At 39.0% G+C, this 23,217-nt stretch overlaps 1 protein-coding gene across 5 annotated transcripts in view; it reads right to left on the bottom strand.

Annotated features, from left to right (window-relative positions):
• ERC2 (ELKS/RAB6-interacting/CAST family member 2) overlaps positions 1–23,217 on the bottom strand; it is a 486,963-nt gene that overhangs the window by 231,921 nt on the left and 231,825 nt on the right. For all 5 annotated transcript variants that reach the window (XR_010305235.1, XR_010305234.1, XR_010305232.1 and 2 more), the window contains one exon: positions 19,420–19,555. Coding sequence is in view for 1 of the 5 variants with exons in the window: in XM_064156707.1 (XP_064012777.1) it covers positions 19,420–19,555 (136 nt within the window). In the remaining 4 variants the exon portion in view is untranslated. The remainder of the gene's footprint in view (positions 1–19,419; positions 19,556–23,217) is intronic.

The following is a 23,217-nucleotide window of genomic DNA, read 5'->3' on the forward strand; positions in this document are numbered from 1 at the left end:
GTACAGAAGGTACAGAAGTCATCAGACTTAAAAAATAAATTTGAAGCCCTATAAAAATTGTCTTTCACAGACTTCAAAACATCCAGCATTCCACTTTTTCCTGCAGTCTCAGATATTCTAAAATTACTGTACACCTCTACAGTGTTTTAGGAAGTATAGAAGTGGTAGCATGCAATAGGATATAAATCTGAGGTCTCAAATTTACTATATTAATCTTCTACTGCTTAAATCCTAAGTGGACAATATACTTGTGCAGCAGTTAAAGCACTTATTACTCATGCCTCTAAAAGCTCTGAGAAAGGGCACTATCTCCTGCACCCATGTTACTTTCTCAAAGAGCATCATTCACCAGGGATTCCAGTTCCTTTCATGTTTTCAGCTTTTGCCTTCTGCTACTATCACTTCTATGGTCCCACAGAAAGAAATGGTTCATCTTTTTAGTCATGGGGTGATTCTGGGAACCACTGATCCCCTAAAATTATTAAAATATTAATTCATTTTTTCTTAAAGAGTATGAAACAATTCTCAAATCCGGCAGTGATGATTCCACCCACGTGTCATACTAAGCCTTCCATTCCTTCTGAAAGTTAACTGCAGCTTGGCATCATATACTTTTTCCTGCAAACATGTCCTCAAGATAAAAATAATCATTATTGTTTCTGTTCTGCATATTGGGAGGCAAATTAAATCAGTGAGATACTTGCTAGGAGACTCTTGGTTCTTCAGTGATGAGAGTTTCCTTGTCTGAGTCAGGGTTTTTGAATCTTTTTTAAAAGATTTATACTTGCCAGGTTTGTTTTTTTTTTTTATCATAAGTATGTAAAATGTGTTTCCAGAGTCTTGAGCCACATGTAGGTCAAATAAAGTTCCTACAATAGGGCTTTACTACACAACTGATAACAGCGCTTTGCAATAAGGATACATAGGGGTAATTGAGTCCCTGGCCATTGGAATGGGCTGCCCAGGGAGGTGGTGGAGTTGCCATCCCTGGAGGTGTTCAAGAAAAGACTGGATGGGGCACTTCATGCCATGGTACAGTTGACTGGGTAGGGCTGGGTGATAGATTGGACTGGATGATCTTGGAGGTCTCTTCCAACCTGGTTGATTCTAAGATAGGAAAAGAACCACCCAAATTTATGAGATTTTTTAATATGCCAGCTCTGTGGCTAAAGCAGATTCACACACAGACTCTCTAGAGTCATTTTCTATTTGGTAAACAATCCCAAGAGCCTGTCTTCTACTGTCCACTTTTGATTTTTCAAGGTTGTGTATTCCATTGTAAAATTTCTGGTGCACAGGTTGCAAGATTAAAGAACTCAGCCCTGGCATAGTCTCTCACTCATCCTATAGACAAATTTGTATCTTTACCTTCTTTCTAACATAAGAGTGCACCTGTAACTACCAAGTACAATGAGAAAAAGAACAGCTTATATCCAACATGCTCCCATCCTCAAATGAAGAGATCAGTTCATGGTGTGTGAAATGCCAATCTTGACTTTTCATGTCATTCTTGAGTCTTCTATCCAGCTACTAACTTTCATTAAGCACACTGCACAGGATTAAGAGCACAAGCAACCCTAGCTAGAGTTTTCACAAAGAAATACTCATTTTCAGTGTCTGCTGTAGGTATCTCTGCAAGTTAAAAATAATTACATTTAGAAGTCTGTATGCTGACAACCTCACATTTCATAGAAAACCTGTCTACTTCTAGCAGTTATCATCTCTTCAAAAACTTTTATCCCACTTCCCCCAAGACTACAGTTTTAAGTGTCTGACTTTTCCTATAGAGTTTTCAGAGTTGCTTCACTGATGTTTAGTAGGGAAAAAACTGTCATATGCATCGGTGTAAGAGTACAGAAGCCTTGCACATATGTATATAACTACAAAAAGGTTGCCTATTCCTGAAGAGCAGGATGATAAAAAGGACATGAAATAAGGATAGAATGCCATTTGTTGTTTTTTTTTTTACATATTCTTCAGCATCAGCATGATGCATCTAGGAAAAAACCCTGTAGCATCTCCATGGAAAGAAACTTACTGCATATGTAACAATAACTACCCACCCATATCCCTACTGCTTACAAATTCCACACAGATCTTTTGCTCAACACCTAATCTTCACTTAGAAAACCTGACAGAGAGATATCAAAGGAGCTGTACTTCCAGCTTCCAGTTATGACAAAAATCCACCATGATCTGCTCCACCCCCTGAAAAGAAGGGGGGGTCGCAAAATTCTATGCCAACCAACAGAGCTCAGCCACAGAGATGCAAGTAGAACGTTAAGTGTCTTTGTCCCTAATCTGTTTCAGTTATTGATTTACCATGAGAAGGGGACACAGTAACAGAGCTGCATTCCAATGCACTCAGGATATACAGTCCTCGCTTTCAAAATGAGTAGGAAAAGAGAAAGTAGGTTGGTTATGCAGTATTCACAGCAAGGAAATCTGGGTTTTTTCCCTCCCTCTCCTCATTTCTTAACTTAAACTTCTTGAGAAGCTTTGTTTTCTACTCCCTCCCCTAGAGCTCACAGGTTCCTACTGTCATTGCTTTTCCACTTTCTCAATGAAGAATAATTGTTAATAATACACTTCAAAGATGCATTATGATCATAATGAAGAATTCACATTTCTTCAACAGCATAACTAACTTCAGTTTTGGGGTAAAAATAACATAATTGCATGTGCAACAAAGTGAAGAAGGTACTATATTTATAATTTTTATATAAATATTTGACAGTCCACCTGAGGATATTGTTATTTCAGTCCACAAAATCAGCATTAAAAAATAACCATCATGAAGCCACATAAATAGTAATAACAGTGTCAGGACTGAAACTGTTCTCACAAGATCACATCATCACGATCTATACAATAAAAGTCTGGAAAAGCGAGTTCTCAGAATGAACCTTAAACTCTTTTGAGCTGTAATATTTGGCTAAGGTTACAAGTGAAGTTTTCTGAACTCTATATTTCAAAAATTGGCTGGACTTCTGCAAACTTGACATACACCTTTTTTTCCCCCTTTTAAATGACAACCTGATTGTAACCAGGAAAATTTTTAGGCCAAAGGATAGCTTAAAACGTGACCAGTTTTGTAACCTTATAAATGAGTCCACAAACATAACCTCTTAATAATGCGAAGAATAATATGGTTTTGATTTGACCATACAATGTAAGAAAAAAATAATGGCAGAGGAATTTGATAGTCTTAACTTCCCAAATCCCATATGGTATGTTTATCATTTACCATATGTATAGTGTCTGATGTGCATACAAAGACTATGGATTTGAGACGCTTTCTCAGAGCAGCAGCTTGAACATATCGTATCCCACAGTTTCATGAGATCCAAATGAGATGCAGAACATGCACCATTTACTGTACATGCACAGCTGTCTTCATGGAAAGAAGTATTTACATTACCAGATAATTAAGAAATACTTGTTAATAAGTAATAGAAAGACACCAAACTATATCCCATTCTTAAATGGTTCAGTGTTCTGGGGTCTTAATTATGTCATTATTATTCTGAAACACGTGATGGAGTTGAAGTTATCACTTCCACCAGAGAGACAAAACAAAGAATTTCCAAAGTTTACATGAAGACACTTCATCTCAGATGGTAGCTACATGACTTTTGTTCAAATTCTGCTGTAAAACAAAAATCAGGGACAAAAAACTTGGAGTTGTCCTTTTCCATTTGCTTATGCACATACAGTAGAAAGATTTACTAGATACATCAATAATTCAGAAGCAGAAAAGCAGCTCTGCAAAAAAGTGTCAAGAAACAAAGAAAGAGGAAAACCATTATGGTAATTAGAGTTGTGTGACACTTGGCTGTTATGGTATGCACAGTTCATCCAAACCAATTTTTTGGCTTTGGTTCATATTCCAAATGCTGCTTTGACTTCTGGGCTTGAAGGAAGCCAAAAACTCCCACTAAAACTTTGCCAAATCCAACATATTTTTGCAGGTTTAGGGTCAAAACCATGCAAACCCACAGAGTTCCTCCCACCATCATAAATCAACCCGAGTTTGCCAAAAATGTCCCTTTCTGTTCTGCAAAAGCTCTTTGACTACAGTCTTCTCTGTAATATTTAAGCTTTTTGCCATAAGTACTACATTTAGTAACATGATTATATAGCTTCATATTTAATGGACTTCTTATTCTGTGACAGTCACCTTTTTTCTTTTCTCTCTTCTAAAATTTATTCTTCTGTGTTTTGTCTTTCAATAGTCTGCAGCTTCCTGTGAGTTTGCAGGGAGACATTAAGAAAACGAAACTTGGTCTTGGAGTGGATGCTGCTGAATTTCATTAACTATTCACTCTCTTTTCCAGGCCTTTTAAAACACATTGAAGAGTCACAACACACATTCTTATGGGGTTCTTAAAAATACCATGTCTCATGAACTCATGAGGAATGACTTAAGGAAAGCACTTTGCCTCTCTACCAAGATGCTGTATTTAGCCATGTGCCCACTGACTCTGCCTTTTTTAGGAAACAATTTCTCTTGATTTATCTAATACAGATGTCACACATAGAGGTAGTTTCTTGAAACTCACCTGGAACCCTTTTTAGAAACAGACATCACATTAGCCACCTTCCAGTCCTCTAGTAAAAGGGAAATGTGAAGCCATTTATACACTAGAGTTATAAAGTCATATATATCACCTCTAATTCCCTAAAGTTTAGTATGAAAACTACTTGGTTCTAACAGCAACTTGGCCTGACCACAGTTTCACCCTGCTTTGAACAAGAGATTGAACATGATGGTCCCTTTGAGGTCCTGCTCAGTCTGAATTCTCCTCCCATTCACTGATTCTATGGTAATGGGATTTTAATTTTGCTAACTGGTGTGTAATCTCTTTGACTGTTGCCTCACTCTGAGATAAATCTTTCAGTACTTTGCCAACAAAAGGAAGTTACAGAAGCAAAAACTACCAAAAGGTCTTCTATGAATGGAGGAGAAACAAATTTCTTACTATTTTTTCGACCTCATGACCTTATTTTCTGGAAGCAGTCTATAGGTTTTGATTATCTTTGGCTCTACAGATTCTCTGGCAGGCTTCCACCTTCTGATTCATTGGAAAATTACTAGTTTGAATGCATTTCATGACTTAATCCTCATTGTACTTCATTCATTTCATGGTCTGCCTATTTGTGATTTTTACATTTCACTTGCCAGGTTTTGAGATTCTATTTTTTTTTCCTGACATGACAAATTTCAGGGGTATTAAAGATATTTGTCTTTTATCCTGCTGCTAAACAATGTTGGTTTCTGTTTGGTCTTCCTAAAGAAGTTTCTGATAGGTGGCATCAATTTCTTCTGAGTCAACATAGCTTTCTCTAAATAGCCTTCACAATGCCTGTAAAGCTTTTATGCCTTTGACTCATTTTTTTTTGGCCAACTGCCTTATTTTTGTGCAGTTGCCATCTTTTTTTTCCTTTTTTTTTAAAGTTTAAATAGATATATTTTTTTGTTCCTGTAGTTCAGTTAAAATGGCAGCTGCTACAACATCACTCTCAGACTCCAGCTTTTACATCAGGTTTCAGTTTCATTTTATTTAAGGGGACTAGGCTAATATTTAATACTAAATCACCATATGCAGTATCCACAGTTAACACGAACAGTAGCCACCACTACTATACCATTTTTGACTACACTGCATTTTGCTTGCTTCCCAGCTTTAGCTCATTAATTGTAAAGCTTCATTTACAACTAAGTAAAAAGAGAAGCTGAAAGTTTCTCTGAAAGGGATGTCTGTCAAGGATGGTGCAGCGTATTACAAAGAATGAGAATGTATTGTCAATACCTACAGATAGACCAAAACAAAATTCCTTAGGCATTCAACGCTGCGTTTGAGTTGACCAAGGTGATCAATGTCTAGTTTGCCTCAGTGTTCACTGGCAAATCTCCAGTGGTACCACCCAAGCTCCAGAAAACACAGGTGGGGAGTGGGAAAAGGAAGACCTGCCCACTGTAATCAGAGTAGGATTGAGACTGGAGAAAGGTGAGAGGCCTGGAAAACAAGCCCTACGAGGAGAGGCTGAGGGAGCTGTGGGTGTTTAGCCTGGAGAAGAGGCGGCTCAGGGCTGACCTCATTGCTGTCCACAACTACCAGAAGGGAGGCTGTAGCCAGGTAAAGGTTGGTCTCTTCTCCCAGGCAACCAGCAACCAGCTCCCCAGAGACTTGTCTGTCACTTCTCTGTGGAGAGGATTCTCAGTGGCAGCCACATGCACTGATGCACTTCACATGTTTTAATGAGGTATGTAAAGAATGCCATTAGCAGTTGAAAATTGGAATAGAGGACCTCAGAAAACCAACAAGTCACAAATTCACTTACACTTAATTCAGCAGAGAGGAGGCAGTCCAGGAGATTTCTGGAGTGCATGGAGGACAGCTTCATGACCCAACTGTTAAACGAGCCTACTAGGGGTCAAGCTCAGCTTGACCTGCTGCTCTCCAACAGAGAAGGGCTGGTAGGAGATGTGATAGTGGGAGGCTGCCTAGGGTGTAGCGACCACGAGTTAGTGGAGTTTTCAATATACAGGGAGGTAGGGAGGCACCTCAACAAAACCTACACCTTGGACTTTAGGAGGGCAAACTTCAATTTGCTCAAGGAACTTATTTCCAATGTCCCCTGGGCAGCAGTTCTTGAGAACAAAGGGGTCCAGGATGGTTGGACTTACTTTAAACAGGAGCTCTTGAAGGCACAGGAACTGGCAGTTCCCACATGCCGAAAGATGAGCCGCAGGGGGAGGCGACCAGCCTGGATGAGCAAAGAGCTCCTGAAGGAAGTGGGGGAGAAAAAGAGGGTGTATCGCCTCTGGAAGGAGGGGAAGGCTTCTCCTGATGTGTTTAAGGAGGTAGCCAGACTATGTAGGAGAAAAATTAGAGAGGCTAAGGCTCAGCTAGAACTTAGGCTGGCCACTTCCGTGAAATTTAACAAAAAACACTTTTATAAATTTATCAATGCTAAAAGGAAGGGCAAGAAGACCCTCCACTCCTTACTGGACCAGGAGGGGAACACTATAACTGATGATGAAGCAAAGGCAGAGGTCCTGAATGCCTTCTTTGCCTCAGTTTTCAACAGTAAGGAGAGAGGAGGAGGAGGCAAATGGCCTCTTAAACTGGGGGATGGGGTCGGGGAGCAGTGTGTTCCCCTGGAAATTCATGAGGAATTAGTTCAGGACCTGCTGAGCCATCTGGACACCCACAAGTCCATGGGACCAGATGGGATCCATCCCAGGGTGCTGAGAGAGCTGGCAGCTGAGCTGGCCAAGCCACTCTCCATCATTTTCCAGCAGTCCTGGCTCACCGGAGAGGTTCCAGGAGACTGGAAAATGGCCAACGTGGTCCCCATCCACAAAAAGGGTCGGATGGAGGAACCTGGGAACTACAGACCCGTCAGCCTGACCTCAGTGCCAGGGAAACTGATGGAGCAGGTTCTCTTGGGGCCAATAACTGCGCACCTGAGGGATGGCAAAGATCTCAGGTCCAGCCAGCATGGGTTTAGGAAGGGCAGATCCTGCCTTTCTAACCTGATCTCCTTCTATGATCAGGTGACCCGCTTGGTGGATGTGGGGAGGCCTGTGGATGTGGTCTATCTGGACTTCAGCAAGGCCTTTGACACTGTCCCCCACAGCAAACTGCTGGCTAAGCTGTCAACCCGCGGCTTGGATGGTAACACTCTGTGCTGGGTTAGGAACTGGCTGGAGGGCCGGACCCAGAGAGTGGTGGTGAATGGTGCCACATCCAGCTGGCGGCCAGTCACTAGTGGTGTCCCTCAGGGATCAGTGCTGGGCCCCATCCTCTTTAACATCTTCATAGATGATCTGGATGAGGGCATCGAGTCAGTCATCAGCAAGTTTGCAGATGACACTAAGCTGGGGGCAGATGTGACTGAGCTGGAGGGCAGAAGGGCTCTGCAGCGGGACCTTGACCGCCTGCACAGATGGGCAGAGGCCAATGGGATGGGGTTCAATAGCTCAAAGTGCAGGGTGCTGCACTTTGGCCACAACAACCCCATGCAGAGATACAGGCTGGGGTCGGAGTGGCTGGAGAGCAGCCAGACAGAGAGGGATCTGGGGGTACTGATTGATACCCGCCTGAACATGAGCCAGCAGTGTGCCCAGGTGGCCAAGAGAGCCAGTGGCATCCTGGCTTGTATCAGGAGTGGTGTGGTCAGCAGGAGCAGGGAGGTCATTCTGCCCCTGTACTCTGCACTGGTCAGACCACACCTCGAGTACTGCGTTCAGTTCTGGGCCCCCCAGTTTAGGAAGGACACTGAGATGCTTGAGCGTGTCCAGAGAAGGGCGACGAGGCTGGTGAGAGGCCTTGAGCACAAGCCCTACGAGGAGAGGCTTAGGGAGCTGGGGTTGTTTAGCCTGGAGAAGAGGAGGCTCAGGGGTGACCTTATTGCTGTCTACAACTACCTGAGGGGTGGTTGTGGCCAGGAGGAGGTTGCTCTCTTCTCTCAGGTGGCCAGCTCCAGAACAAGAGGACACAGCCTCAGGCTGCGCCAGGGGAAATTTCGGCTCGAGGTGAGGAGAAAGTTCTTCACTGAGAGAGTCATTAGGCACTGGAATGGGCTGCCTGGGGAGGTGGTGGAGTCGTCGTCCCTGGGGCAGTTCAAGGCAAGGTTGGATGTGGCACTTGGTGCCATGGTCTAGCCTTGGGCACTGTGGTAAAGGGTTGGACTTGATGATCTGTGAGGTCTCTTCCAACCTTGGTGATACTGTGATACTGTGATACTGTGATCAAACAGCTAAGATAGCTAATAACTCATACCCTACCATTATGGATTTAGGATACCTTCATCCAGATATCCCAAGAGCACATTCACAGCAAGGCTCCAGGTAGGAAGCTATAAGGTGATGCTTTATATGCTAGCTTTCTAGGATTCTTGGGATATGCTTATTTCACATTTAGAGAGAAGACACAGAAGAGAAGTTTAAAACACTAGCTATCCTGATTACAGCACCAATTATTTTAGTGTTTATCAGTTTCACAAGATGAACAAAACCAGCACATATGAATGATCAGCCTTTTGCTGAAGATATGAAAACCAGACAGCAGTGTTCTAGTGACCTACTGCCTGTACTATGAGAAGTAATTATATTTGCTAGGACTTGGCAGCCAAATGTTCTTATAAAAGAACACCCAGACAGAATATTCAAGCTTGACAAACTTTACATCTGAGCATGGAAAAACTGTCTCACAAATTGCAACTCCAATCAACAAATCAGATGTAAATGATGGATGACAAAGGATTCTTTCCATTTATACTTGAGATCTGCTTTCTCAATGACCTTTTATTTTTTGTCTGTAGAAGGGTTTTTAAATAGTTTTTCTCTTTATGTGAGAAACCTTTGTCTGACAAGGCAGTGGCAAATTTCCCAACAACTTTACTAGAGCCAGGAATTCCCTTCATATGCAAGAAAACACAAAATTCTTTCTTCAAAAAGAAGGGACTATAGCACTCATGACACACTGTTCACATTGTTATAATATCCCTTTGAAGTGAAAAAAAAAAAAAGGAGGAGTGGAATCACATACACTTGGCTTTTATCTTTGTCTCGGCTTCTAGATGGATAAACTGTGGTAGTTCTCTGTATGACAAAAGCACGTGACAGTTAAAGAACAGGTGTAAAAACCCATCTTTCATTGCTAAGATGCCACTGCAAAAAGAAACAAGACAGGCTGATACCCAATAATACTGCTGAATAAAACTCCACCCACCTAACAAATAAATATTTACAAGCATTTCTAATTGACCTCATCAAAATAGCCATAAAAATGTAAAGAATTTATGGTTTAGAGATCCTCCCACCCCCCCATTGCCATCTGTGCGTAGTTCTGGTATTTAAGATTCAATGTTAAGATTTTCATACTTCATCCACATCAAACTAATATTTCAAGTTCATTTTTCCCTCTTGACAATTATCAAAAGTGTCACAGAAAAACCCTCCAATTGTACTAATGCTTTTATTTAATAAGAACATTGGGACTTCAATAATATTCATAACATATCACATTTTCCCCAAAAGTATTTCTAGGATTTCTAGGGAAAGAGTCTTTTTCAGATGTGGAAAGATGTACAGACTGTTTCCCAAGGAGAGAAAATTAAAAAAGGAAAACTACAAAACAGAAGTACAGGATCTGGTGCGGTGCCTGAGGAAGTGGTCTAAGGGTGAACTTCGCTGGGATAACAGTTGGGCTTGATCGTGAACGTCTTTTCCAACCTGAATGTTCCTGTGATTCTGTGATCAAAGAAATGCTTGTTAAGGACTATCTGTAACTTGTAAGGCTGGGGACAGAGAGGCTGAGAGCAGCCAGGAAGAACGGGACCTGGGGGTATTGGTAGATAGTAGCTGAACATGAGCCAGCAGTGTCCCCAAGTAGCCAAGAAAGCCAATGGCATCCTGGCCTGGATCAGGAACAGTGTGGCCAGTAGGACAAGGGAGGTTATTCTTCCCATGTACTCAACACTGGTCAGGCCACACCTTGAGTACTGTGTCCAGTTCTGGGCTCCTCAATTCAAGAGAGATGTTGAGGTGCTGGAGCATGTCCAGAGAAGGGTGACAAAGCTGGTGAAAGGCCTGGAACACAAACCCTATGAGGAGAGGCTGAGGGAGCTGGGGGTGTGCAGCCTGGAGAAGAGGAGGCTCAGGGGTGATCTTATTACTGTCTACAACTACCTGAAGGGGCATTGTAGCCAGGTGGGGGTTGGTCTCTTCTCCCAGGCAACCAGAAACAGAACAAGAGGACAGTCTCAAGTTGAGCTGGGAGAAGTATAAGCTGGATATTAGGCGCAAGTTCTTGCCAGAGAGAATGATTGGCACTGGAATGGGCTGCCCAGGGAGATGGTGGAATCACCATCCCTGGAGGTGTTCAAGACTGGATGAGGCACTTAGTGCCACGGTCTAGTTGACTGGCTAGGGCTAGGTTGGACTGGATGATCTTGGAGGTCTCTTCCAACCTGATTGATCCTATGATTCTATGAAATATGAACAATTTAGTCTTGTATTGCTGTGGTTAAGAGGTCTGTATCTAAAAAATCATTTTGCTCTGACCGCAAATATCAGTAGGCATCCAATAACTGTTTCTTTCTGAGTTTAATCTAATTACTAGTATTTGTTTAAACTAGAATTGAAGTATATTTCCCAAGATCCCAAGATCTAATAGCTCACCTGGAGATTTGAAAATCCTTTACTCTCAGCTCCGTCTCTTTTCCTTTATCACTATTTCTTTCTGGCTAAATTCTGTCCAGCTAAACTTAAACAATTTTTTAAAAGGGACTGGCGAAGTGTAAGAGTGAGATGAGAGCCCAAAAATCTTCTAATGAAATGTATTGCATGAAAGCTTCTAAAAGCAAGGATGCATTGCCAATAAACAATTTTAAAACTTCCTGTAGTAGGAGGATTCTAGAAAAGATGATGTAAAGAAACATCTTCAGCACCTTTCTTCTTTCCATTCTGTAACACGAGATGGTCTGTAAGTAATACTATATAAGGCTATTACAGAACACTTGCAGTAGGACTGAAGTGGTCTAAATCTAGAGTATTAGCAAGCAACCAAAATTCTTCTTAGACTTACTTCAAGCAGAACTTCTGTTACTGACCAAATGTATTAATAACAGGCCTATATGCTATTCTAAATGATCTATGGAGAGTGACAAACAGCAGCAACAGCTAGCACTGGTTAGAAAGAGGTAAATACAAGACCAAATTATGAAACTAGCTAGAAATCTGAGTCTGACACAGCCCACCAGAGTGCCCACCTTTTTATATTTTCCTTCAGCCTATCAAGCTTTCAACAACAAGAAAAAAGTTACAAATATATATGCTACAGATACAACATAATATATATAGTTTGCATAGAATGTAACTGATTAGTTGTATTTATAGAACATGGTTGCTTTTTTTTTACTGGTTGATATATAGGAAAACAGCTTTCATTCATGAAAATTGAAATTAAAAAAGCATAAGTTGAGCAATGCCCAAACTGGAAACGCTAAAACAAACTGCCATTATATTACAGGGTTAAAACTTCAATATTCATCTTATATTGAAGACAGCTACACAAATCAGGTCAGGCATTTTATTGCAATTTCACTCTGCAGAATTTCAATCTAAATTGTTGGGTTTGTCATTGATAATTTATGTAATATAGAGTGTTTAAATACATGCATTAGTAAAACATTAGACAAGCTATAACTCAATGTAGAGGTTAAAAATTAACTGTATGTGGAATGTTATATTGGACAGTCATGTGCTGAAACACTAACATCATTATAATGAGGTTATTGATGTAGGATTGACATATGACTTGATTTGCAGATGCCCTACTGACTCACCTTTTGCAACTATATCTCAGTGTAAACCTATGGTAATTACTGCTGGGTAGGGAGACTTGGTTTAACTGAACTATTTCTTTTGATGCATGTTGAATGCAATTGCCCCCTGGAGACTACAGAAATCCCACATGTGTGAGTTATTACATAAATATTGAGGGGAAGGGGGGAAAAGTGTATCACAAAATTTTTCCTGTTTCCTATTGTTGCAGTTTTCTTTCTTCCAACATGATTTTTTTCTTCTAGTGCCTTCCTGCACATGTCCTTTTCAACTAATAACGTGTTTACACTTGTCAATAGTTGTAATTCACAGATTGCTGAATATTGCAATACAGAAATTTAAGTTTGTTTGCAAAGCAAAATGACCAGAATTTCTTCTTGGATAACACAAGTCAGTTTCATTACCTTGATTAACAGTGAAAAACATGATTTTTTTGACTTAACTGTAGGAATGGAGAAAGATCAAAGAGTCACTGTGATATGGCGTGCCCTAGGAGACTCTGCAATAGTCCAAAGGCTGTACTAATAATTACATTTAAAAAGACTGTGTTCTCACTTAAAAATCCAAAACTACTAAATCAGAATAGATCTAAGAATTCATGTTCTTTTATACCTACTCATACAACTAAATACTGCAGACAAAAGAAAGGATGCAAGAACATAAAACAGTTATACTGAAAATGTTTTACTCACTAAGCTTTAACACTACAGCTGGTTAGCCCAATATAGCACAGGGCACTGAGTCACTTCTGTCAATCCACCAATTATAACCAAAAGAAAAAAAAAAGATATTTAAGAGACTGACCACAGCAGAAACTGATCTTCAAGTGAGATTTTCATGGATTGTCTGTAGGGACATTTTATAACAAGAGTAGTTTTGGCTTCTGGGGATTACACTGCACAATGAAAACAAATGTCAAAGTAAATCCCCAAAGAAAAAAAACACTTTTGGTATTGATCCTCAGACCTATCAATCAACCTCCCTGCCCTCTGTAGCCTGTCAAATACCTTTCTTCATCTGAAACCTTTTAGAAATAGTTTCTTCAACATAATCTTAAACTACTGGCTGAAGTTCAACACACGTTTCAGCAACACATATGGAATTTATCCACAACTCATGGAACTTCCACAGGCCCAGGAACGAAAATTCCTAAGCATCCATTCATGTTTACAAAGTGTATTTATATTTACCTCAAGTTAGGTTTCTGAAGATTAGTCTAGTTGCGCCTTCAACAGTCTTACACGTGTTTGATGTCTGATTTTTTAAGCATGCATTTATAAACTGGCAATCTTTTTTTTAATATATTGCACTACATCATCACAGGCTTATTCATTTTATTGCTCACTGCCCAAGTCTCTGCTCAAGTATCTTTTTTATAGACTGGTTATCAGTGTGTCACAGTTGTGGTAAGTCTTACCTTTTCAGAATGTCTATTAAATATGTCTGTTCAGCTACATGAAAATGACTGCTCTAAGAAAACACAATTCCTGCCCTTCAAGAAAAAAAATTCCATGAACTGTATGAATTCCTTATATAAGCTATACAACTTACTGAAGACTGGATTGTAGTTACTGGGCACATTCTATCCTGGCAAAAGCCAGCCATAATTAAAGCAGAGATATGCCAAAGGATGTATCCATGAACTTATGCACACAACTGCGTAATGTTCTCTGCTATGTTCTGTTCATTTGCTAGCACATAACTCTTGATTTATATGGCTGAAAACATCTGATAGGTACATGAACACTTATTTTCTTAAATGGACAAGACGTCACCTTAGCCACTCAAAGACAGAACTTGAGATAATGTATCCTGTCAAAAACATTTAGTCTGCAACTTTGGAAATGAGATTGTTGTTGAAAATATTTCTGTATGTGCCACAATATTAAAGGCAGACATCTACAACACAGGATCATCACAATCTTCAAGGTGTATCATTAAGCTTCTGCTTTAATTGTAGAGAAGTTTTGGTAAAATATGATTTTACTAGGCTGATCTAGTTCCCACTGCAGGGTGGTTGGACAAGATGACACTTGAGGGTCCCTTACAACTCAAGGCAACCTGTGAATGCGTGAATCTGTTCTCTATACATATTTGCACAAGTTTCTGTCCTTCATATGTCATCTGTGCTTTCTGATTGTTCATAATATTGAGAAAGTTATATTAAAGAGCAGTCACTTATTTCACCTCATCCTCTGCCTGCAAGTGAAATGAGAGGTAGGGAGCAATTCTGCCCATCAGAGATAGGCTGCAGCATGCATTTCACACGTGCACATTGTGGAAATCAAAGAGGAATGGTGTGAAAGACAAAAATCCCAATCTTTTCTGTATCTTCCCTTACAAAATGACTAGCCTTCTGAAGGCAAAGAATCTAAACATTTGTAAGTATTAAAGCCTTTCAATGAGGTATAGATCCACCTTAGGGAGGCATAGGTCCACCTTCAGATGCATGCTTAGAGTAGAAATCATTTTAAACACAGTAACTCATGATTTTAACCCCTTTAAAAGCTTTAATTTTCTCAGTGCATACGTATTTCAGCACTAATAAATACAAAGCTGTGTGTTTATGCAATGAATTCTCTCCTGCCTTATGTCAGCTGCATACACTAATGCCTGTCTGCATAAGTCATGACTGTTTCCTCTGTCTCTGATTACACAGCTCTGTTCATTTTTATTTCCAAGACTTCATTCCCTAGCTTCCTCTTTTTATTAACATTATAGTTTCAGAGTTTGAGACAATGCAGTAGGAAATACACAGCATTAAAAGTCAGAGTAAATGAATGTCAGGTATAACACAGAAGCATGGCTTAAAGGGTACTTTAAAAGACACAGACATAACATAGGGCAATGTGCTATGTCTTCACTATGTTCTGTATTTCTAGAACTACCACGGAGATTAAAATTATATACTGAAGCCCAGATGAAAAAGAAAACAATCCAAGTTTAAGGATCCATGGTGACTAGCTGTGAAATTTCTTGGGAACTATTTTTAGTGGGAAGATAGCATGGATATTCACATGGTAAGAATCAGACAGCAGTAGTATTAACTGCGCTTTTTTTTTTCCTCTTCTGATAGGATTTTCTCATATTTTTTTTCAGGCACTGAGAAACCAGAATTCTTGCCTATGTTCAGTGACAAACCAAAGCTGATAAACTAGATTCTGTTTAACAAGAGAGGTATTTATGCCTGTACACAATCCACATCAGAGTACTTCAGGCTTTGAGCATTGATGAAGCTACCTGTACATATCATTTTCATACTCAACGATAACTCCACATTCTCTCACTCAAACCCTTTTTCCTTTTATGTGAAAAATCTAACACAAGCCACATAAGAATTTTTTACAAATAACCTAAGCATTTAAAACATTAGGAGAGTTAGAAACACCCAGTCTAGATCTAATCGGTCTAGATCCGAGTACAATGAGGTATTAAACTTTTTAACTTTGCTTTCAGGGTCATCTCTGCACACATGACAAGAGAGGTGCATTAAACAGTTTACATGAAGTTTCCACAAAGCAGCATTTCTGGACTTAACACAGATATGATTCCGTAAGATTCAGTTCACCTATTAAATCAATACTTCACATATATGAAAAGTATGCTCAGAGGCATTCACTTAATTTTCTTTGAGGTCATGTTCTGAGACACATGGGAATATTACTACATATGCATTCTTATTGTTTACTTACAAAAAAGGACTGTTATTACTGCAGGTTTGAAAATCAGAATCTAAAACAAACCCACACAAGTTGGCAATGTTATGCAAATGTTTACTTTCTCAATTCAATTGAGGTGTCAGTGGAACAAACATGTTCCATATAGGAATCAAGGAAAAAAAAACAACCCACATCTCAGAAAATAAAACACCTCTCATATTTCAAAACCCTGAAAAGAGAAGTGAGGAATTACACACAACTTTATAACATGAGACCTGTGTATTTCTCAGCTCAGCATTACTCAGAAAGGCTTATCTTTTTAAGACAGGCCAAAAGAAAGAGAGAGAAATAAAGGCATGTTAGATACACCACTGCAAAAAAATTTCATGACGAAGTGTTCAAGGGCCAGCTCTCCTGCTGGGATGCTTTATGTAATATATGGCCATCATGTCTGGAAAGATTTGTACAGGTCTGCCCTTGATTTGCAGAAGGAAAAAGCTCAAAACCTCACAACTATTCTTCATTCCCAAGAATTAATTTGAAGTCTGGCTCCCTGATGTTTCCAGTTTTACAGTGATCCAAATAGCCCCCCAACACCACACCTGGGGCATCACTCAGAATTATAGCTGAGGGAGACCAAAGTGAACACCCTCCCCAAAAATCCCAAGGCACTCTCCATCACAGCAGTGGCCCTGGAGTGCTGTGAGATGGGGACATCAGAAATTCAAACCCGACCTGCAATCATTGATGCTAGGATATGAACCAGCTTTGAGAGGCTTCTATCTGAAGAGATGAAGTGCCATGAATACACATGATGCTACAAGCCTCAGAAACTATTACTTACTATTGAAGTTTCCAAGAAATCACAGACTTCCAAACCTACCAGAAAGAGGACAGCTGACTGGGTAGAGTTACAGCCCCTCCTTTAGACAGCCACAAAATGGATCGCACTGCAACTTATTTCAGTTCGCCCTCAGTGACTCCCAGACTAGTCCACAGTCGATTCTGCTACCTTTGTTAGTACATCTTTTCTAGTACTTCTGCAGAAGGGATTGAGACTTGGCTGGAGCAAAGGATTTGACTCGTCTAATTGCTCTTCAGTTTAGCACAGCTAGCCAACAACTGCAATCACTACATCATGCCTGAGAATTTTAGAACACATTTTGCCCTAATAGCTTAATGTGTCATTCACATATGCAACAAGTATAGCAAGCACTACAGACACAAGCAAGCACTGTGTCTATAAACATAGGTTGTCACTACTTAACATAAAAGATATTATAAACACTAACAAGAAAAGGTGATCAGATTCCTATGGCTGAAATGTTTAATCCAATATTTAACTGAAATACCAATTAATTTTCTTTTGAATTAGCAGCAGACTGGTGAAAGCAACAGATTCCCTGTTTTGCTACTGCCAGAGAAGGCAGGATTAGCTGTACCAGCAGGCCAGTAGCACAGACAACCAATATTTGCTGCTTCCTTTTGTTCTTACAGCTACCAGATGAAGAGTTGGGGAATGCAAAGCACCTACTGATGGACAGAAACAGCTATCAGTCACTGTCACTTTCTCATTGGATCAGCAAGTGTAGGATGGACCACAAGACACATTACTAACTTTTTTAGGCAGAGTAACAGTGAAATAACAGTTTTCAGTTAAGTGTTTTTCAAACTGTTTTTAACATGTAAACACTTCATAGCAAGTGAACAGCACAGAAGGGCTACACACCAAACTACAGATTTCTTTAAAAATTCAGGCTATTGAACCATGCTGTTTCCCTTCAGTAGACCATTCTCATCATATGATTTGAAAGCTCAAAGCATAACAGCTACACCAGACTCTAGGATGACGCCCATTCTCTAACGATCACATCGCACTGACAGACTTCCAAAATAACACTGACAAAAATAAGGCTCTAATATATTCTCTTTGCTAAACCACACTAATTACAAGTAGCTGCTCAACACTGAGGTTTTGATATACTACACTGTCAGACCAAATATTTCCACAAGGTCTTAATACTACATCACATGCAGGTGATGCATGTAATGATCAAGTTAAACAGTCAGTACATGTATTATTTACGCATCTGTGTAGTGTTACATCATCTCCTCAACTTCATTCTGACATTCAGTTTTACCAATGCAAGCCTGAAGAGGTGTGGTGCTAATTTCTCCATTTTGCATATAGGAACATATAAGAAATCCAGTACCACATGAAGCATGTGAAAGTCAAATCCCACCTACTGGCAATTGTCCAGAAACCCCTTCTATTAACCAGATCAAGGCAGAACTGGTATTTCGCACTATAAACTACACTTGTCTATAAACAACAAGTATGAAGACATGGATGCTGTTGACAGCAATCAGTCCTTCAGAGCTTTTCACAGTCAGATCACAGAAAATTAATTTTGTCATACATTTAACTGGTTTTGTGGCCTTTAACACAAATTCCCTAATCTGTAGTTTATCATTTAACCAGATCAGCTAATCATCTTTCAAATCTCAATGCCTGAACTCAGTAACTACAGACTGTAGTTTCTTTAAGAAGAAAGGTCAAAACCTATCTTAAACAAGAACAGGAGACAGAGGGCAACCTTCTTTCCATTGTAAGAAAGAAGTTGCTGGTATAGTAACCACAGAGATTTGCCAACTGAGATGGCTACAGCTGTCTACAGTGCTCCTCTACACTACTTCTAAGTACATAACATCAAAACGGATCCTAAATTAACCATTACTCTGTTGGACAATATACCTTCATCCTTTTAACCCACTACATATGCATGTACAGAGTTAACAGAATCAAATCACATCTAAGTATGCAACCAGATAATGTCATATAGAATTTCACTTCCAGACAGTGGAATTTAGTGGGAAGAGCTACATCTAGAAACAGGAGAAGTATCACAAGTCTCAAATGTTGTCATATTCGATCTCCATGAGGGAAAATATGGCAGAAATTTTTTCATACAATTGAATTATCTTTAAAAAATTGTATTTTACAGCACTAATCATTCAAATAAAGCAAGTCTGCCCAAACTCTCACTATGGGTTCTGAAAATAATGCTGTGAACAGTGCAGACACAGAATCCAGAAAGGAAAATTATCCTTATGTTTTCTGACTCACCTCAAAGAAAAGCTATAATGACCTACTTGCTTTTAAATAAGTAAAAAGACAGCCATTGTGAGGAGAGGGCTTAGAACTGCATTGTTCTTTCCTTACCCTAAATAGTAACTGTTTCATGGATGCAAGTGAAGTCAGTAGTGCATCCTCTGGAATGAAAGAAGAGAGCCATCAGCTCTTTGAGGGAAAAGATTAACTACAGAACCTGAAAGGCACACAGTGAATCAGAAATGTACTTACTTTTCTGGTTTTAAAACATAACTGAAAAACAAACTCACGTGTAAATGTTGAGAGTTGTCAGTCATATTGTCCTCTCGTCTACGAACTTCTTCCAACAACTGTGCATTCTTCTTTTTCTCCATTTGCTGATTGTGCTTCAGATTAGCAACCTTCTTGTTTTGGTCCTTCATATGTCTAAGAATTGTATACACACATGCATTAGTGACTACAACAGAGGAAGAGGATTTTCCAAGACAAAAATATCAGATGCAAGCAATCAAACTTTGTCACTTTGTCTTGGTTTGTTTTTTTGGTTTGGTTTTTTTTTTTTTTTTTTTTGCAGTGGTATATCAAAACAGCTTTAGCATCATCAAATTACAGAATAGAAAGCAATTATTCAAGGCTACAAGATCTTTTTTTTTTTTCATTATTTGCTCACAAATACCTGCACACATTCTAAATACTACACAGGGAAAAAAATATTTGTGTAACAGAGCAAGATTACCCAACAACCCTTACACACACTCTGTGAGTTTGGGAACCATTTTAATGGGTGCTTTAAGTCATATTAATTTCAAAGAAAGCAGAAGGCGAAGGTGATGACTAATGTATGCTGTGAAATTCTGGTTTTGAAAACCCGGACTATAAATTCAATGTTTCTGAGGATTAAAGTGTGATGGGGTAGAAGGTCAGGTCATAAATATGCCAGGAAAAATAAAAGATGCCTTCACAAATAGCTTTATGTGTAACAAAAACATTACATTTTTATCTTTTTTTTTAATAATGAGACCCCTTTCCAAAAAGGTTTATCAACAAATAATTTATGAGTGACTTCCAATGAAAATTAAATAATCCTTACCACCATTATATATTTTCTTTTGTTAAGGCAAGCCAAAAAAAATCCACTTAAGTTTTTTCAATGTTTACCTTTATATTCATTAAGTCACCCAAATCTTTCCTAAATCTGATACATGGCATATATGCTTTGAAGAAAGATGGCAAGGTCATTTTACCTGACAGGCTCTGAAGGAAAAAAGAAACACAAAAACACACCACACAACCAAAAAAAACCCCAAACCCTTGCAGTAATGCTTTCTACCTGCTTGGATTCTTACATATTATTTTCCCAACTTTATTTGACTTTGAGGAATTCACTCCCTTTTATCTATATAATAATTAAGTCATGTGCAAATTCCTAATGAGATCTACTCGCTAATCCTATTTTAGCAAATGAAGAGAATATTATTCAATGCCCAAAAGGATCGCTGGCAATGCTTCTGTTGAACTTTAGTTAGAACTTTAAGGGAAAAAAAATTCCTAAAACACATGTATTGCACTGATTTTAAAGAAACTAGGTCATTTCTTATTTATTTTATATACTTATCAATGGTTTCTTTGACCTATCACTGTTTTTTTCACTACTTGTCTATACAAAAAACTAATGATGAAACTCAAATCAATAAATGTTGCCAGAGTATGAAAAACTGTTAGAAGACACTTCACACACAGGCTTGTAGGTTAATCAGCCCTTAAAAAGTAACTTTAACTTCTCTAGAAAAGTGAGCACAACAAATTCAAATGAAAACTATTGCTTTTTTATAGAATCTCTGTCAAACTCGTATTTAAACAAACAAACAACAAGCATGAATTCCTCTGTTGGAAAGAGATTTATGCTGCAGCTGCATTTAAGAGTGTGCACCAACCTGTTAAGGCACAAAAAGACAGATTAGGCTAACTAATCATCTGATTACAGCATTTGTTTTCAGTTTTTGATATTAGAAATAACATAGAAAATGTGTTAATCCTTTCAACATTTATTTTTAGTCCAATCTTTCCTATATTATGAAAAAGTGAATGGAAGATGAAAAGATGAGCTTCACACTGAATCAACTCTCTGGTCAGCAGTTAGCATTTTGTGGTGCTAAAGACTTGAAGACCTTAGCCTGTATCTTCTTTAAATATTCTCAAATACTTTTCATAGCACCCAGAGATAGTTCTAATCAACTACACATCTAAGGCTTTCTCCTCTTTAGACACACCTTTAATAAAATAACAATGCTCTTAAGAAACACCACCCTTTCCCCAGCTAAGAGAGACTACAAATGCAGCACTACAACTGCCTCTTGATGGATTTCTGGCACCATGTTTAGATCCCCAAATTAAGTTCAGTTGAGGGGAAAAAAAATAACAGCAAACACAAAAACACACAGACAGACTACACAAAGACTAGGAAAAAATAACTATTTCAATAGTATAAATCACCAGTACTTTACCACAGTGATTTAAGAAAGGTTAATTCTCTGGAAAACGCACTACTCTACCACAGATAACCGCCAGTCAGCAGGCAATATGAAAGCACTAGAACCAGCAAGGTTGCTTCTGTCAAAATGACACTGACAGAGTAATAAAAATAAATCAGAAATTGCACTTTAAGACCTAGAAAGAAGTTGAAAGAACATAAGGGGGTTAGCTACTGATTTTTCTATTTTTTTTAATTAAATTTCCTCAGGAATTTGGGAGTGATGCACTTTGTCTAAGTCGAGATATGCTGGATGCTCTGTACAACCCCATGCGAATATCAGGTCTCTTGCATGTTACATAACTGTAAGCACAGACATAATCACCATAACACCAAAATGAATATTATTTAAAAAAAAAAAAAAACACTTTTACAAATTTGTATATAAATGTGGTATTTGGCAGAATTTTTGCTGGTGTAATATGATGTTATGCTGTTAAAATATAAAATACTTTCCAACCCAACACTGAATAAATGATAAATTCTCTTCTATTTAAGCTCTGTAAGAAGTTCTGTTTCATGCCAATGCTAACTATGTCTTTCATCACCCTTCATTACTTCCTATTTCAGTTTCTGACTAACGCCAAACTGAAAAGTAGAACAGAGTAAAGCTGCAAAGGCAAACATCTGGTGCTTGTGATATGCAAAATCTTGAAGAGGATGAAATCAAAGAAAGCTGTGTCATAGGCCCTCTTTCTTCCACAACTACCTAAGTGCCTATGGAAATGAAAAGAAAATGCTACAGTGAAAACACCTAGCTGAGTATTTTGCTTTTAGGCCTGTATTAAAGGTACAGGCAATGTTAAACAGAGGAAATAAAGGCAAGAACCCATTCCCTGTTTGGTTTTGTGTGTGTTTTTTTTTCTTACACAGCAAATATGTCAAATATAATCCTTGACCCAGAATGGCTTTTCCAGTATGTTTCCTCTGGGCTTTTTTGTCATGTGGCTTTGGTTCTAAAACGTTTTTGAATAAAATAGAAGATTAGGGTAAGTAAAAATCATGCACAAGCAATAGAAAAATATTTGAGATCGGTATACAATCAGCATGAATTATCACACAGCATTACCATATAGGATATAAAATAGCCAGATAGTTTACTGGTAACTATGCTGATATGCATAGTTGAGTCTACATTATTCTTTATCATGGGAAATTAGTTTCATGTGTTCTGCTACGCTGTTTCAATTTAAAGCTAAAAGACCACAAAATTCATTAGACTGAGGCTGGTGCTAAACTGTGTCTCTCAGTATATCTCTGCCTCTTTGAAATGCCCCAGGGACAGGGCCTCTGCCACCTTCCTGGGCACCCCGTTCCAGTCATTGAGCACCCTTTCAGCCAAGAAAAATCTACCTTATTGCCTGGAAATCCCACAGGTTTGTTTGGCTTCAGCATTTGGGACCAGCCCCTGGGTAGTGTGGCAGTTTGAAGGATCCTAGCTCTCCCTGAGCAAAACCACAGAGGCCCGTCCCAGGGGGGTGCACCTGCTTGTCCCAGAACATTGTAATATTGTTAGTCTATTCCACCTTCCTGTATCACAGCTGAAAAGGCAGTGCCT

This window comes from Pogoniulus pusillus, chromosome 16 (genome assembly GCF_015220805.1).
Source record: "Pogoniulus pusillus isolate bPogPus1 chromosome 16, bPogPus1.pri, whole genome shotgun sequence".
NCBI lineage: Eukaryota > Metazoa > Chordata > Aves > Piciformes > Lybiidae > Pogoniulus > Pogoniulus pusillus.